Below are 17,257 nucleotides of genomic sequence, written 5' to 3'. Positions count from 1 at the left end.
GCCAGGCATGGTGGCGCACACCCTTAATCCCAGCACTCGGGAGGCAGAGGCAGGCAGATTTCTGAGTTCGAGGCCAGCCTGGTCTACAAAGTGAGATCCTGTCTCAAAAAAAAAAAAAAAAATACCCAAATACTCTGCTGAAGTACTGAGCTATTGCTCAGTTGGCAGAGTGCTTGTCTAGAATGCACAGAGCCTTGGGTTTGACCCCCACAGCATGTAAACTGGCTATTGATGCACAAACCTGTAACCCTGAACTAAGAAGGTGGAGGTATTAGGATAAGAAAGATGTTCAAGGTCATTTTCAGTTACATGAGAGTTTTAGGCCAGCCTGAGCTAGAAAAGTTGTCTCAAAAAAAAAGTACTTGGGCTAGAGAGATGGCTCAGTGGTTAAGAAAACTGACTGCTCTTTCAGAGGTCCTGAGTTCAATTCCCAGCAACCACATGGTGGCTCACAACCATCTGTAATAGGATTCGATGCCCTCTTCTGGTGTGTCTGAAGACAGTTTCAGTAGTCATATAGATACAATAGATAAATATTTTTTTAAAAAAATATGAATACTTTGTATACTTTTGATGAATTTCTGCTTCTTTTCAATCATTTGGTTTTCATACAGTTTTAAGGAATAATTAACATATAATACTCATTTTAAGTGTATGTTAAATGACTTTGAGTAAATTTAGAATTGTTTGATCAATACAATATAGCTTTACAACATTTTCAGTATCATAATATTAATAGTCTTCCTGACCATCATCAGCAATCATCCCAACCTGCACACCTAGGCAACCATGAAATTACTTTTCATCTCTATATTTGCCTAGTTTATATAGTTATAGTCATGTAGAAGTGCTTTTTGTTTTTTGAATTCAGCTTCTTTTTCACTTAAAATATTTTGGAGTTCATCCCTGCTGTAACATACATCAATATTTGGTTCATTTTTATTATTACATGATATATTTTTAAAAATTACACTACTTTTTATTTTGTTTTGTTTCTTTTTTTTTTTTTTTTTTTTTTTTTTTTTTTTTTTTTTTTGGTTTTTCAAGACAGGGTTTCTCTGTATAGCCCTGGCTGTCCTGGAACTCACTTTGTAGACCAGGCTGGCCTCGAACTCAAAAATCCACCTGTCTCTGCCTCCTGAGTGCTGGGATTAAAGGTGTTTGTTTTGTTTCTTGAGACAGGGTAGAGCATCAGGACAACCAGGACTATGTGGAGAGATCCTGTCTCAACAAAACAACGAACAAAAACAATCATGAAACAAAACAAGCTGGCAAACTATTAATTCCAGGAAAATGAATTCTAATAATGATGCTTCTAATAATGAGTTCTAGTTTCCCACTTTATTATTGTTATTAATAATATTGAGTCTTTTTATCCATAAGCATGTAGTGTCTCTCTATTCATTTCTTTCAGTAATAGTTTAGCTTTGCCTGCACCAATCATGCACATGTCACACATATGTGTACACATATATAAATAGTATATTTTTTTCTGTGTTAGGGAACTAAACCCAAGGTATCATGAACAACAGGCAGTGCTCTCTTGCTGACCTATATACTCTTAGCCCAAATTTTTTACTTTTGTTAAACTTATTCCCAAGTATCTTATTTTTTCTGATGCCATTTTGAGATGGAAATACTTTTTTATTCATCTTTGGATTGTTTCTGCTCATATATAAAAATATAATTAGGTTTTGTGTATTTGTCTTATGTATCTGCTCAAGGGTAGAAATACAATTGGGTTTTGTATGTTAATTTTGTATACTTGCTTGTCAATAGAAATGTGATTGGATTTCGTATATTAATTACTCATATATTTGCTCACATATAAAAATGTAACTGGGCATGCTAGAGAAATGGCTCAGTGGTTAAGAGTACTAACTGCTCTTCCAGAGGTCCTGAGTTCAAGTCCCAACAACCACATGGTGGCTCACAACCATCTGTAATGGAATCCAACGTCGTCTTCTTATGCATCTGAAGAGAGAAACAGTGCACTCACATACATAAAATAAATCTTTAAGAAAAATATAACTGGGCTTTGTGTATTAATCTTCTATCTTATAGGCTTGCTGAAATTGGTTCTAGGGATTTTGTGGACTCCTCAGATCTCCTCCACAGAGCGTAGATCTTTTCAGTGGAAGCACTTCTCTCCAGGCTGGATGTCTGCACCTCTGCAGCCATGCTGTTCTTCTACAATATGGATAAATGTGGTGGCAGCTCTGCTCAATCTTATGGGGCCTTCAGGCTTTCAACATTAAGTATGTATGACAGGTTTTTCTCAGGTGTTATCACAGGAAGTGCCTTTTATTCTACTTAGACCACAAAAAGTTGTATAATCCTTTATATATATTGTTAAATTTGATTTTCTATTGCTTTATTGAAGTTTTAAAATGAACTTTTCTGACAATTCCATCCATGTATATAATGCATCCTGATTACTCTTCCCGCACTGCATCTTCCTCCCACCCTGGTAATGGCTGAGGGATTATCAGTCAGTAGAAGTTTATCTGCTTTTGGTGTTAGGGTAATACTAGACTGTGATGGCTAGTCTGAAAGGGTTTGTTATTTGAGAGCTTCATATAATCTATTTTTTAAAAGATTTATTATTATATCTATGTACACTGTATTTGTCTTCAGACATATCAGAAGAGGACATTAGATCTCATTACAGATGGTTGTGAGCCACCATGTAATTGCTGGGATTTGAACTCAGGACCTTCAGAAGAGCATTCAGTGCTCTAACCAGCTGAGCCATTTCACCAGCCCCATATAATCTATTTTGATTATATCTTCCCCTCTCCCAGCTCCTCCAAGGTTTGGTTTGGGAAGTGTTCTACTTTCTGGCTGGTAAAATTCATTAGTAAAGTTATTTGAGCCTTACCTCCAACAAGTCTGGATGTCTACATTTTAAAAGTTTATTGGTGAGTCGACTCCAGTAGTCTATGCTCTTGGTATCTGCTTACCTAAGTGAACTGTCTAGTTTGTAGCAGTCTGTGCTTTTGGTATCTGCTTACCTGAAACTGTCTAGTTGCCAAAAGATGTTCACACTACTCCCTTCGATCCTTTAGTTTCTAAGTACCTTTTATTTAACCAGATTTTGTTTGCTTTTGAGACAAGGCCTTGCTGGGTAGCACAGGCTAGCCTCTAACTTATGATTCTCCTGCTTCAGTTGACATATGTCACTATTTCAATTTTTGTTAGGTTGTTGGTGAGATACTGTTTTGCTTTCACTGTACAGCCCTGGCAGTCCTGGAACTCACCCTGTATACCAGACTGGCCTCAAACTCAGAAATCTGCCTGCCTCTGCCTCCCAAATAATGGGATTAAAGGCATCTGCCACCACTGCCAGGCCTATTTTGCTTTCAATTATGACTAAATATTAAATTTTATAAAATAGAATCATAAACATATCTTGCTTATGTTAGTATAATTAATAGGATAACTATTCATTTTTTTAGACTAAAAGCAACTTGATTTTGATAATTTTGAGTAATATCTTTTAGATTTAATTTTTTATTTGGAATATTTGTTATCAGTATTCAGATTGCATACTGGATTTTCTTTTTTCCTTCTAACATTATCTTTGTTAGGTTTGGCTACCCAAGTCATACTACAATAGCTTTTATACATGAGGTACAAATCCCTTTTCTAGAACCTGACCAATTTCATCCAAATGTTATTTAGAATATTTGGTAAAAGTCATCTATAAAACCATCTGTGCTGCTTTTTTATAAGTAGATAAGTTTTAATTTATTTAAAACATTTAGTAGATAAGTTTTAATTATCATTTAGTTAAGATTTTTTAAAATTATACATATATATTATGCCCTGTGTATGTACGCTGCTGTAAGTGCAGGTGCCAATGAAGGCCCAAAGGTCCCCCTCTGATCCCCCTGAAGCTGCAGTTGTATGCCATTTTAAGCTGTCCATTGTAGGTGTTAGAAGTTCTTTGAAAGAGAGTAAAAGCTCTTAACCACTGAGCCACTTCTCAGGCCCCAAATTTTTTTTGTAATGGTCATAGCAAAAATAATGTTCATTACTGTATAAACACTGGACAGTCAGAATAGATGTGAGTGGAGTGGGTCCCTGGATGATACTACTGTATAGGGGCTTCTGCTACTAGATCATGGGGTGATCGAGAGGAGGAAGAGTGGGTAACAGAAGGTGCAGAGTATGATTTAGAGCACCAATATTTATTAATTAGTAAGTTTACTATATGTGTGTGCTGGGGATCAAACCTAGAACCTAGTACAGCTATGTATCTGAGGACCAAGGAAGTTGAATTTTCTAAGAGGGCACGTTAGTCAAATATTGGACTTGGTAAGAAGTGCTGCTTTGTTGATGTTATTGTTGGGGCTTTTTTGATTGTTTATTTTCATTTGATTTAGACAGGGTCTCACCTTGTAGTTCATGCTGGTCTGGAATACTCTGTAATCCTGCTTTAATCTTCCAAACACTAGGACTACGGGAGAATGTGCCACATATGTAGCTTCTAATATATATTGAACAAGATGGCTATTTCATCAAAGTTTTAAAGTATATTGGTATAAATGTGTTGTTGCTGACTTTTTTAGCTTGGAAATTATATTTATTTATTTTATATGCTTGTATGTGTGGGTACATGTACACAAGTGGAGGTCAGAGGACAGCTTTTGGAGGTAGGATCTCACTTTCTATAATGTGAGCCCGGGGGTGGAGATTCCCTCAGGTTCTCAGGTTTGGTGGGAAGAGCCTTTATTTACTGAGCCATTTCACTGGCCAGAGTGGTGCCGTGTTGAGACACAGTTCCACTGCGCAGTCCGACCCAGCCCTACGATCTTCCTGTCTCAGGCTCAGTGCTGGGATGGCAGCTGTGTTACTACATCGAGTTCATATTTTAATCGTATCTCCTTTCTCATTGCTAGCTCTGTCTTCTCTCTTTCTTTCTTCCTTTGATGACTCTTGCCCTCTCTGTTTGATTAGCTTTTTCAAAGAATGGACTTTTAAATTTTTTATTATATTTCTGTTTGTTTTCGAGACAGCCTCTCACTATGTAGCTCTGGCTATCCTGGAACTCAATATATAGACCAGGCTGGTCTTGAACTCAGAGATCCATCTGCTTCTGCCTCCCAATTGCTGAGAAAAGGTTGTGTATTATTATGCTTGTCTTATCATATTCTTCCTCCTCCTCCTCCTCCTTTTCCCTTTCCTCCTTCTCCTTTTTAATGTGCATTGGTGTTTTGTATAAGAGTGGCAGATTCCCCTGAGCTGCAGTTAGACAGTTGTGAGCTGACATGTGGGTGCTGGGAATTGAACCCTGGTCCTGTGGAAGAGCACTTAACCACTGAGTCTTCTCTCTAGCCCTGTATTTTCATTTTCAATACTGAGTTTGCATTTCTATTTTTTTATTATTTCTATACATCTACTTTTACTAAGTTTCTCCCCCACCTCCTTCAATTTCCTTAAGTTCATGAACTTTCAGTCTTGTAATCTCACTACCCCTGGGCCTGTCTGTATGTGTCTGTATGTATCCCTTTCTTCCTCCCAGATGGATCTCACTATATGTAGCCAGTCCAGCATCAGTCTCATCCTCCTCCTGCCTCAACTATCAAATGCTAGAATCACAATGTGGAAATGTAAATGTAGAAACTTCTAGTAACTGTGTTAACTGGACTGAGTTCAGAGAAAACAGTTTGTGTGACAGCGTTTCGTACCTACTGTGTTGTTTAATGCACAGTTATTGTTGTTTATTTCTTTAATTGGTTCCAGGTCTGTTTGAAGTGAAATATTTATTGTTTGGGGGAACTGAATTATAAAAAAAAAAGTCATACTTTTAAATCTTCCAAAGCCTTACTCAATTTTAAAGTCTTTAAAAAAAAAAAAAAAAAGCATGGTGTGTGTGTGTGTGTGTGTGTGTGCGCGCGCGCGTGCGCAAGAGAGACAGAGAGAGAGAGAGACAGAGGGAGAGACAGAGAGAGAAGGGGAGTGTATTATGGCATGTGTGTAAAGGTCCGAGGACTCTGTGGTGTCTGTTCTCTCTTCCATTTATGTAGGTTCTAGGGATGAACCTCAGGCCTCCAGCATACAGAACAAATGTCTTATCTACTTATCCATCTCCCTGGCCTTTTTAAAGGTCTGCCTTATTTGTTAGAAAAATGAAAGAATGGACCTGATTTTTCAAATAATTCCTTGCTTTCCCCTTGTAATTCTTCCAATTTTTTTTCTTGTAATTTTGTCAAGTTTTACTTCAATGGTGAGTTTTATTTTTAGGCACATATAAGAATTCAATTATATTCTTGTAAAACTAGCCTTTTAATATAGTACCTCTTTATTGATTATAATGCTTCTTGCCTTATATTTCTTTTTTGTCTGCTATTTATGTGGCTATAACTATTTTCTTCTGATGAATAGTTATCTGTGGTTTTTTCGCCCCCTATTCTATTTACTGGCTTTGGTTTTTTATGTAGCTCATCTAGAGAACAGGCAGTTTGATTCACTGTTTAATCTACCACTATCTTTTAACTGGCTACTTTACTGTTAAAGACTAAACTTAAGACTTCACACATGCCAGGCAGGTATTCTGCCACTGAGCCACAATCATTGGCCCTTTTATTACAGTATTTTGAGACAAGGTCTTACCAAATTGCCTATTAGCCTTGAATTTACAGCCTTTTTTTTTTTTTTTGCCTAAAAATTCCAAGTAGCTAGGATTACAGACCCAGCTTGTTTTTGTTTTTCTGAAACAAAGGGTTGCAGCTAGCCTTCAATTCCTCCTGCCTCAGATTCCCAAGTACAGGGATCATACTTGCTTTTTAAATGACTCTATCTTCCCACTTTGATGCTTCTATTGGGCTGATTGATGAAGTTTTCACTCTTCTAACTTGGAAATTATTAGTTACATCCCTGCTCAACTTTTCTTCCTAACTTAATACCCCACCCCACCCCACTTCACTCCCTTGCATTTTTGTCTACATTTTAAAAGGTATGTTGTTTCTATTTGCTGAAAGACAATAACTCTGTTCTTCATTCAAATTATTGGGTGTACCTAGAATTGTTTTAAACTACTAAGAATATCTCCTTTTGAACATAAGATTTGAAAGCTCTAATATGTCAACTATTTAACAGTTCACTACAACATAGTTAGCAAAAGGCATACTTTAAGTATTTCCCAAGCGTCAACTCTGCAAACAATTTCTCCATAAGGAAACATTTTCTTGCAATGTTTCACAACTGAAGCACTATATAAATTGTGCTGTGTACTACAGGACACTGAGAAACTATGGTCCAGGCCAAACTGGTGCCAGCAGCTATCCTCCTTCCACAGATGATCCAAACCCAGAGACAACCCAAAAGATCCCATGCATTATTTCTAAACTGCTTCTAGATTAGAATTATTCCAAGGGACAACTGATCTTTTAAAAAAAATGCATGAAAATAAACTTTAAAAATTACAAAATAAGTACATTTAGGACCAAAGGATCAAAGAGTGAGAAATATTTTTGTTTCACATAAGAAATAAAAATATTTCCCCTACACTTAGGAAATTCATTTTTAAACCAGTTTTCTTTTTTAGATAAATCCCTTGGTCTCCTGCCCATATAAATTCCATCTTCTTTACTTTCACAGTAGTGGGCCCACACGGCTTAGCAAAGCACCCTGCCATTGAGCTATACATACTCTTAGCTCCAAAATCTCTAGTTCTAATACATCACTAAGTGTAATGAAAGAAGGAACCATGGTTTGCTTGTTTGGATTTTTTGTTTTGTTTCTTTTTCTTCTTAAAAAAAAAAAAAAAAGGACAGGGTTTTTCTGCATAACCCTGGTTGTCCTGGGACTCACTCTGGAGACCAGGCTGGCCTCAAACTCACAGAGATCCACCTGCCTCTGCCTCCCTGAGTGTTGGGATAAAAGGCATCGAACACCACCATCGCTTTTTTCTTTCTTTTTTTCTGAGACAAGAGTATCTCATTATAGCCTGGCTTCCCTCCCAGTTGCTATGGAACCAAGAATGACCTTAGCTTTTGATCTTTCTGTGTGTATCTCTGGTGTGCTGGGCTCACATGCTTCCATCACCATGTCTAGCTTTGCTGTACTGAGGAGCAAACGCCTGGCTTCATGCATGCTATGCAAGTGCTCAATCAGCTGAGCTGTGCCCTCAGCCTAGGGGTCACTTTTTGATTGTTTCCCCCCCCCACCAAGCTAATTTTTTGACACCCCACTCCCCCACTCTAGAGCAGAATACTGAACTTGTTCCCCATCTTTTAAAGAGAAAATATAAAGTTTTACAGTATTATATTCCTAACATGGTCTCCTACTTACAAACCTGTTAGTGTCCCAAATAATGACATTTCCATCAAATCCTGATGTTACTAAGAGTCTTGTATTAGTATCATATTCGATGTTCTTCACCCAGCTAGTGTGACCATGTAAAGTGCATACTTTGGTGTTCAATTTCCTCAGATCCCATAGTGCTATTGTGGTATCATCAGAGCAGGTAGCAAAGAGCCGGTTATCAAGAAATCTACAAAAGCAGAAAAGAAAAACTGGTTCATTTAATCTCTACTGAAAGAAAATATGACTTTAGAACAATCTCTATATTACTATCAGGAAACAAAACACTGCAACCTCCCTGTATAACCCCAGCCATTCTGACACAACGGACTGTACCCCTTGTCTGTACAGCCATACTGCCAGCTGCTGACGATAATTAAGAGAGATACCGTAACTGGCCCATGTCACTGTTAATTTTATTTGAAACTAGAAATTGTGAATAGCTGTTTAGAGCACAGTTGATAAAAAGGAAAGAACTCCAGAATCTGCCCAGGAAGTGAAAAGGGAAAGCTAAATAGGCAACAGATTTTAAGGCCTTGACTGCTTAGGGGATGTTGTATTAGGTAAAGGATTCTAATGAAAGAGATCTGCTACATGTCATGTCTCTTCCTACTTACAACAGATTTACATATAAAACTTGCAATTCAAATCACTGTCGTTTAAATCTATTAATTCAAAGGCATTCCCCAAATAATCTCCCACAATAACATTTTATTAGTCACAACTGTAAGACAGACTTAGATTATAATATAGATTTTTATCATTTTCACTAATTTCCAATCCTTAGTAACAATCTATCTTATACAAACATTTATAACTGACCACTCACACTTTTGTTTCTGTTTAATTTAATAGTCTCTTTCGCAAATATGGTTACAAATAACTTCCTAGTCTCCAGTAAAAGAAAGAAACTCTGGAGCTTCTTCCAACATAAAATTATATATAATTCTTTCCAAGATAAACACCAATATCCACAAACAACCTTCCTAAGTTTTATCACTGCATTTCTTTTCTTTTCTCTAAGCACACAGCACCTGGTACCCCAGGCTATCTCCCACCCAAGTAGCCAGGCCTGGCCCCTGCTCTGCAGCTCTACATGTGACTTGCCTAGCACACTCAGAGCAGTATGGTTATAGCCTTATCATGGCTTTAATTCTAGGTCCACCTTCTTCCTTAATTTTGTTTACTGTTTAATATTTAGCTGTCATTTCCTCCAGGAAGCCTTCCCTCACTATCTAGGCTAGGGTGGTTTATAACTTTTCTAAAGCTCCCCCAAGCACTCTATAATTTTGGGTGCATGCGTACTGTATTTGTGTATGCACATGTTCTCGCTTGTGGGATCAGGGGTTGTCTTCCTATGTTGTTCTTCACCTTCTTTTTTCAGGTAGGGTCTCTTGACTGACCCTGAAGCTTCCCACGCCTGCTAGAATGGGGTTCTACATGAATGCTTCTGAGCCAGTTTTCTGTGGATGCTGAGATCTGAACTGAGAGTCCTATGTACGCACTTTATCTCTAACCTATTTTCCCAACACTAGTTCTATATATTCCTTCTTGGTTTTGGTTCTAGTTTTTGAGACAATGTTTCTCTGTGTAGCCCTGGATGACCTGGAACTCACTCTGTAGACCAGGCTGGCCTCTGCTAAGGAGCAACTTTATAAGGCTATAAACTCCTTGAAGACAGGAGAAAGAACCTACTACCACATGATTAAAGCTGCAGTGCCAAGTACATGCACTTGCTTGCTTGCTCCATTCATTCATTTATTTATTTAATTTACTTAGAGACAAGGTATCATAGAAACAAGGTATCATATAGCCCAGGTTGGCCTCAAACTTGAGATGTAGCTGAAGACAACATTGAACTTATCTTGCCACAGGAGAGGGCCACCATGCCCAGTTTGTATGGTGTTGAAGATCAAACCCAGGATTTGATGCATGCAAAGGAAGCACTTTACCAACTAAGCTACATCTCCAGTTTCATCAGGAGATATTTATTAAATGAATGAATTAAAGGAGTTCATTACCCAGAAGACAAAAACATATTGTTACATAAAATAATTATGTGAAATAAGCCAAGAGGGTGGTTAGGAAAGAGTACAATGAGTGCTGACTGAAAATGAATAGGAACTCCCAAGAGCTTAAAAAAACATACAGCTATATAAAAGACTGTTATATGTTGGCAAGGAGACAAAGGGGGGACTTATCACTGACTCATTCCAGTGATCCCCAATGGCTTTTCTTCTCTCTTCCTCCATCCCTACCTCCTCTGAAGAGGATCTCACTATGTAGCCCTAGTTGACCTCAAATTCATTATGTAGAGCATGCTGGCCTGGAATTCACCAAGATCCTCCTGCCAAGCTGCCTCTTCTTCCCCAGTGCTAGGATTAAAGGTGTGTACCAGCTTCCCAGCCACTTGCAGGGCTTTAAGGAAGAGAGATGATTACATAGTGTTTTAGGAAGATCATTTAGATGACTAGTTCCCCAAATTTGGGTGTTTTATTTTAAAAGTAAGAGAAAGGAAATCAGCTTTTCAGTATTTGTTAATAAAATAACTAAAAAGTAATTATTGCATAAAGGATATTTTAATATTCAAAATATACAAAGAATCTTGGAGTAGAAGCTAATAATTTTGAATTCAGTTTACTTTAATGAAAAATTCAATACTTTCACTGTGTTCATTCCTTTATCACTAACTCAAATTTTTTATATTGGTAAAGAGAATAAACCATACAATAGTAAGAGTGGAGTGTAGAAGAAGATACCACCTATAGCAATTTTCATCTCAAAATATGTACATGTACGGAATGTAAAGTATTAGATAAGTCCTTAGATATGTGGCCCATTCTTCTCCAATTAAAACTTAGAATGGCCTAGAAAGGTGTAAACTGCTGGGCTAGCTCAGTTGGTAAGAGTTATTTGCCCAATACACACGAAGCTCTGGGTCTGGAATCCTGGCATGTGCGTGTGATGTAGAAGTAGGAGAGTCAGAAGTTCAACGTCATCTGTGACCATACAGTAAGTTCTAAGCCAGCCAGGACTACAATGAGACACGGTCTTAGAAAAAGAATAGTTGTGAAATGTTTCTAACCCTATATTCTCTGACAAATAGGAGCTCCTCTTGCATAAACACTGAACTCTGTGTCTGAATCAGAACCTCTCAACTGTTTCCACACATCTCTAAGTTGGTGTAAAAGCTCTGGGAGGACCTCTGTCTAGGAGCTCAGCTCTCTAGTGGAGGAAAAGTGGCAAAGGATAAAAGCAACTAAAAGTGAATTCTTTAGAACCTACATTTCACTGTCCAAGTCAAAATAGTGTTGTATAATTTTAAAGATTCAAACTAAAAAAATCACAAAAAGAAATTTTTCTCCATTTATTTAGCTATATGCAAATTCTTAGAATGGATTGAATCTTTTTGTTGTTGTTGTCTTTTGGTATAATCTTTGCAATGAAATTATAATCGGATATGATATCCTCATTTTATTTTGAGTTTTGTACTATAATAAAAAAAATCACTTTTCCATAAATCCTCAGATTTCATCAACTATCTCACAAGAGCAAGTAAGATATTCACAAAATTCTAAGTGTCTCTATCATTACTTCTATCACTTTGTTTTTCTGAGATTTTTCTCTCTCAGATCCTCTATTGCCAATGATTTATATGTATCTTGACCAATTCTCCAAAATCACTTTCAGGATTTTATGGAATTACACATAATATATTATAATCTGTTACACGGATTCTTACATCTAAATATAAAGTTCTCATGAATAAGAAGTAAGCCTAGGGGCTGGAGAGATGGCTCAGTCATTAAGAGGATTGGCTACTCTTTTGGAGGACCCAGGTTCAATTCCCAGCACCCACGTGACAGCTCACAACTGTCTGAAGCTCCAATTCTAGGGGATTTGACACCACCACAGACATACATGTAGGCAAAAACACCAATGCACATAAACTAAAAATAAGTAAATCTTAAGAAATAAGCCTATATAACAGATGAATTTAAATTAAACATTTTTTTTCTAAAACATGAACAGAAAATATTTTCAGCTATCATTATTATTTCACAAGATTAACAATTCACAAAACTACAACACAAACTAAAAGACATTACCAAGAATATACAAAATGACTACCCAGAATGAAACCAGAAAATGTATGCCCCACTTGTGGACAGCTATGCCCCACCTGTGGACAGCTGTGCCTGAGGCAGTCTCATGGGGCCATGTATGATTCCATTTCTACTACTTCCTGAATATAAAGCCTTGTTAGAGTTTCCATATTCCTTAAAATAGATATGACATCTATCTTACACAACAACATGATAAACATTAGACACGTTGAGGCAGAAGGACAAGTTCAAGACCAGCCAGTATGATATAGTGAGTTTAAGGCCAGCCTGGCCTGAGTGGAAAGACCCTACCTCAAAAAACATATGTAAAAAATTTTACTCTGTGTGTGTGTGTGTATGTGTGTGTGTACACTCACTCTTGGATGCACATGTAAAGGTCAGAGTCAACTTTGTGGAGTTGATTCTCTCCTTCTACCATGTGGGTTCAAGTGTTTAAACTCAGGCTGTCAGGCTTGGCAGTAAAAGCACCTTGTCCTCTACTCACCAAAAATTAAAAAATATTAAACAATTTATCATATTTACAGGTTTCTGACACACAGTAAGAACTCAAGAAATGGAAGTTAGTATTATCAAGCAGTGCATAATTAAGTTCATGCACCCAGAGACCTCAGATTCTTAACCTCTTAAGTTACTTGTGCTTCTAAATAAACTTCAAAATCCATTTTTCTAGTCAACAAATCAAAAGGAGTAGGTTCAAGTTTGTAGGCATAGTGCTGTGGCAGCACACTGATAGCGGCACATGAGAGCTGACATTGATAAAAAAAATTCAAACAGGTTAGTCAAGGTCATTTTGAGTGGGGCAAACCAACTTGACACAAGTCTATTCTTTTTGAGATATAAAAAATTTTAATTGTAAAATATTAGAAATAGAGACGATTAGAACAAATATAACGAACACCTGTGATACCCACCACCCAGCTTTATCAAATTTTAACATTTCATTATCTTTCAGAGTTGTCTGAAAATACAAACATATTTGAAGTATTTCATGAGTCCCTCCCCACGTCCCTTCCCCTCCCTCCCTCCCTCTCCAGAGGGAACCACTATCCAAAATTTGTCATTCCCCATGCACGTGTTTAATACCATAAAGTAATAATATGTATATCACCATTTTTCATACGGTTTGTATCCAATTTTCTCTGAAAATATTTAGCAAGCACCATGTACAAGGCACAGTCCCAGGTGCTAAGAGAAAACAGAGCAAATGCATGCTTTCATCGAGCTTATGTTTATGAAGTTTAAATTTTTATATAAATGGTATCACACCATAGAGCTCATTCTACAGTTTGCCTTTCTGTCTCATCCTTACACTTCTGGGATATTTTTGGTTCATTTAACTGATGTATAGTATTCCATTGAGACTAAGATTTATCTTTCCTCTTAACAGACTGTCAAGTTCTCCTTTTTATTACTCCAATGCTATAATGAATCTTTCCTTCTTCATGCATCTAATTCACGTGGTTATGGATTAAATTTTTTAATTGCAATGGTCTTTAATTTTACCAGGCATTGCTGGACTGTTTGAAAACCATGTTACCTATTAGACTCTATCAGTCTACCTCAGGGTCCCTACTTCTCAGTGCTGCCAACACTTGTACTTCTTCACTGACAACTGATGAGCTTGTTTAATGCTCATGTGATTCTGTTAGAAGGGTTAACATATTCAAGATCCTTCTGGTCCTGACTGGAAGTGTCTTCTCTCAGCCTGTATCTTCCCATATTGTTGGAGTTTCTATAACACAACTGCAATGACATTATTTTTTACTTGGTTCAGCTCACCAATCTTTAAGTTTATGCTTTTAGTGTCTTAAAAATAATTTCTCACACTGAGGTATAAATATTCTCTACTTTCTCCTGAAACTTTAAAGGGTTGCTTTCATAGTTAGGTTTAAATGAAAGTTATTTTTAGCCACAGTGTGAGAAGGATTGATTTTGTTTTATTTTTCATGTATTTAATCAATTTCCCCTTTTCCATTTTCTTTCCCCAGATCTGCACTGCTTTAGCCCTTAGGTAGTATTCATATTTCCCAGGGTTGCTTCTGAGTGATGGACTCCATCCCACTGTCACATGCTCTAGTGCTGTATTTCATATCAGGAAGGTTGTTAGTACTCCTATACTTTAGTCTTCTTCAAAACAACTTCAGCTGTTAATGCCAGACTACTCAACAAAAATGTTCAAATTCAGTTTTATGAAAACCTCTGATGGTATGTATCTTGGTCAAAAGTCACTGAATTAAAAGACTAATTTGGGGTGAGTATGGTACTGAGTTTATTTAAGGGAGGACTTACATGTTTGTGGGTATTTTCATTGTTTATTTTCCTGAGACAGGGCATTTCTGTGTATCCCTGGCTGTCCTGGAACCCACTTTGTAGCCTTGAACTCAGAGATGCCTTCCAAGTGCTAGGACTAAAGGTGTACACTACCATGCCTGGTTTTGTCTTGTTTAAATGTGTAGCCCAGGCTAGCCTCCTTCTAATCCTCCTGGCTCCACCTCCTTTAGCAAATACTATCAGCATGTGCCATTCAGATAGCATTTGCTTTTTTGTTTTGTTTTGAAGCCCCAGCCAACCTGGAACTCACTATGTAGACCAGAATGACCTCCAACTCAGAGATCTGACTAACTCTGCCTCTGGAGTGCTGGGAATAAAAGTTGTGTGCCACCATACCTGGCTGACTTACATATTTTTGTTTATAGTTAATTTGGAAAGTCCTTACAATCTGGATTTAACTTACAGTTGTTGGGGTGTTGGTCTGTGTTAGCATGTATGAGGACTGGTTTGTGGTAAACCATTTCCTGGATAGTTGTCTAGATTTAGAGAGGTTTATTTCTAGGTCACCTTTATGTTGAAAGTGAGATCTTTTGGATTTTAGATTTCACAATCTTTTAAGAACCTTTATATGGAATGGACCATAGAATCAAGTCTCCTGTCCCCTGTACTCAGTTCTATCAAACCAAAGCTCAGGGTCACAAAGGTCACCAACAGATCTTACAAGGTAAATGTTGAAACCTGTTACCTCTAATTGTTCATGCTTCTACTTCCTTTGCAGCCCAAAGTTCCTTTCTTTCCTGTTCATTATTCTCTGTATTAAAATGTCCAAACAGGTATATAATTACTTTACTCAGCATATATAATTGTTTTATTAGAAATGTTATTCAGGACATTTTAACTATGCTTTCTTAGTTCTTCAACAGCTTGGCTTACACTGACTCGTTTTGTACTCAGCCATCAAATGTCATCATCACTGTGGACTTGCCCCTTTGCTTTTGCTTTGTGATGTCAGGGCTGAGTTTAAGGTACATACAAAGCTTATGATTATCTTGGGTTTTCCTTTTATGACAAATACTATTACATTTTACTATTTTGCCTTTGCTTTGCTTTTTTATCTATCTAAAATTGATAATCACTAATCTTAGCTTTCTCATTTATTTTCTTTGCCACTGTTAAAAATATATACATATATACATACACATAAATGTAAGTTATAATTCCTTTTCTCATTCAAATTGCAGATTGTCTTTTTGTTGTTGTTTTGTGTTTTTGAGACAGAGTCTCGTTGTGTAGCCATGGCTGTCCTGGAACTCGTTATATAGACCAGGCTGGCCTCGAACTCTGAGATCGATCCTCCTGCCTCTACCTCCCATGTGGTAGGATTAAAGGCACCATCATGCTCAGCTCCAGAATGTCTTTTCATTAATATCAATTTATGTATGTTTTCTGTGAACAATCTTTATTTGGGACTTCTATTTCTTATCCTTCCTTTGCTTTAAATTAAAATACAACAACAACAAAAAAATTTAAGTTTTCCTACTTATACTGAACTGGCCACATGTCCTTCCTTTCTGGTGATCTGAAAGTTATAAACTATATTTACAAGATTTTAGTTATTATTCCTTTAAATTTTAAAAAATGTACACATTTAACTATGTATCAATCTAAAAAATATCTAAAATTGCTTAGTATTTCTACTTTCTAAACATGATGTGGGCCTTATTATATCATACTACAAAGTTTCCACACATAAACCATTGCCATTGTATAAAGCCAAATGGTCTTCCCGTCATTCTGTTGTTGTTTCGGATACAATGCTGTCAGTAAAACCCAGGGCCTTCCACAGGCTATGTGCTAGGCAAGCACTGATCACTAGGCAACATCTCTCAAGCACTTTTCTGTCTGTAGATGAGGTCTGTATGGTCCCTAGATCTCTGGGCTTTAAGTGATCTTTCAACTTAGCTTCCTAAGTAGCTGAGTCTATAGCACACACTGCTGGACCTAGCTTACTGCTTTCAGTTTAGTTTTGTTTTAAATGTATCAAATGCAAAACTAAAACAAAACTCCTCAGAATTACATTTTCTGCACTATTAACAGTTACAGTGAACATTCCACCTAATTAAAATTCTTCAGTCTAGATTATATTTACTTGACATAATAAGGTACATGGCTTTGTCTTATCAAATATGCTCCATCTTTTTTTTTCTCATATCAACTGAGAAGAAACCCTCTGCCAGTTTATTTATCATATTTCCACATGTAACTGGCCTCTAACATTACTAGCTTTTTAACACTTCTCTCTCTCCTCTCTCTTCTCTTCTCTCTCTCTCTCTCTCTCTCTCTCTCTCTCTCTCTCTCTCTGGTTTCTCAAGACAGGGTTTCTCTGTGTAGCCCTGGCTGTCCTGAAACTCACTCTGTAGACCAGGCTGGCCTCAAACTTAGAAATCCACCAGCTTCTGCCTCCCAAGTGCTGGGATTAAAGGCGTGCACCACCACTGCCCAGCTGTTTTTTTTTTTTTTTTTTAAAAAAAACTTTTACTATTTTTAAA

The 17,257-nt window shown here is 37.1% G+C and overlaps 1 protein-coding gene across 2 annotated transcripts in view; it reads right to left on the bottom strand.

Annotated features, from left to right (window-relative positions):
* Window positions 1–17,257, bottom strand: part of Dcaf10 (DDB1 and CUL4 associated factor 10) — a 35,246-nt gene that overhangs the window by 8,845 nt on the left and 9,144 nt on the right. The window contains exon 3 of one of the 2 annotated variants that reach the window (XM_021222098.1): window positions 8,303–8,500. The exons of the other annotated variant lie outside the window; for it this stretch is intronic. Coding sequence (XP_021077757.1) covers window positions 8,303–8,500 — 198 coding nt within the window. The remainder of the gene's footprint in view (window positions 1–8,302; window positions 8,501–17,257) is intronic. 2 annotated transcript variants of the gene reach the window in all.

Source organism: Mus pahari, chromosome 22 (assembly GCF_900095145.1).
Source record: "Mus pahari chromosome 22, PAHARI_EIJ_v1.1, whole genome shotgun sequence".
NCBI classification, from domain to species: Eukaryota; Metazoa; Chordata; class Mammalia; order Rodentia; family Muridae; genus Mus; species Mus pahari.
The sequence above is the reverse complement of the archived record's forward strand: the minus strand, read 5'-3'. Positions and strand labels throughout refer to the sequence as shown.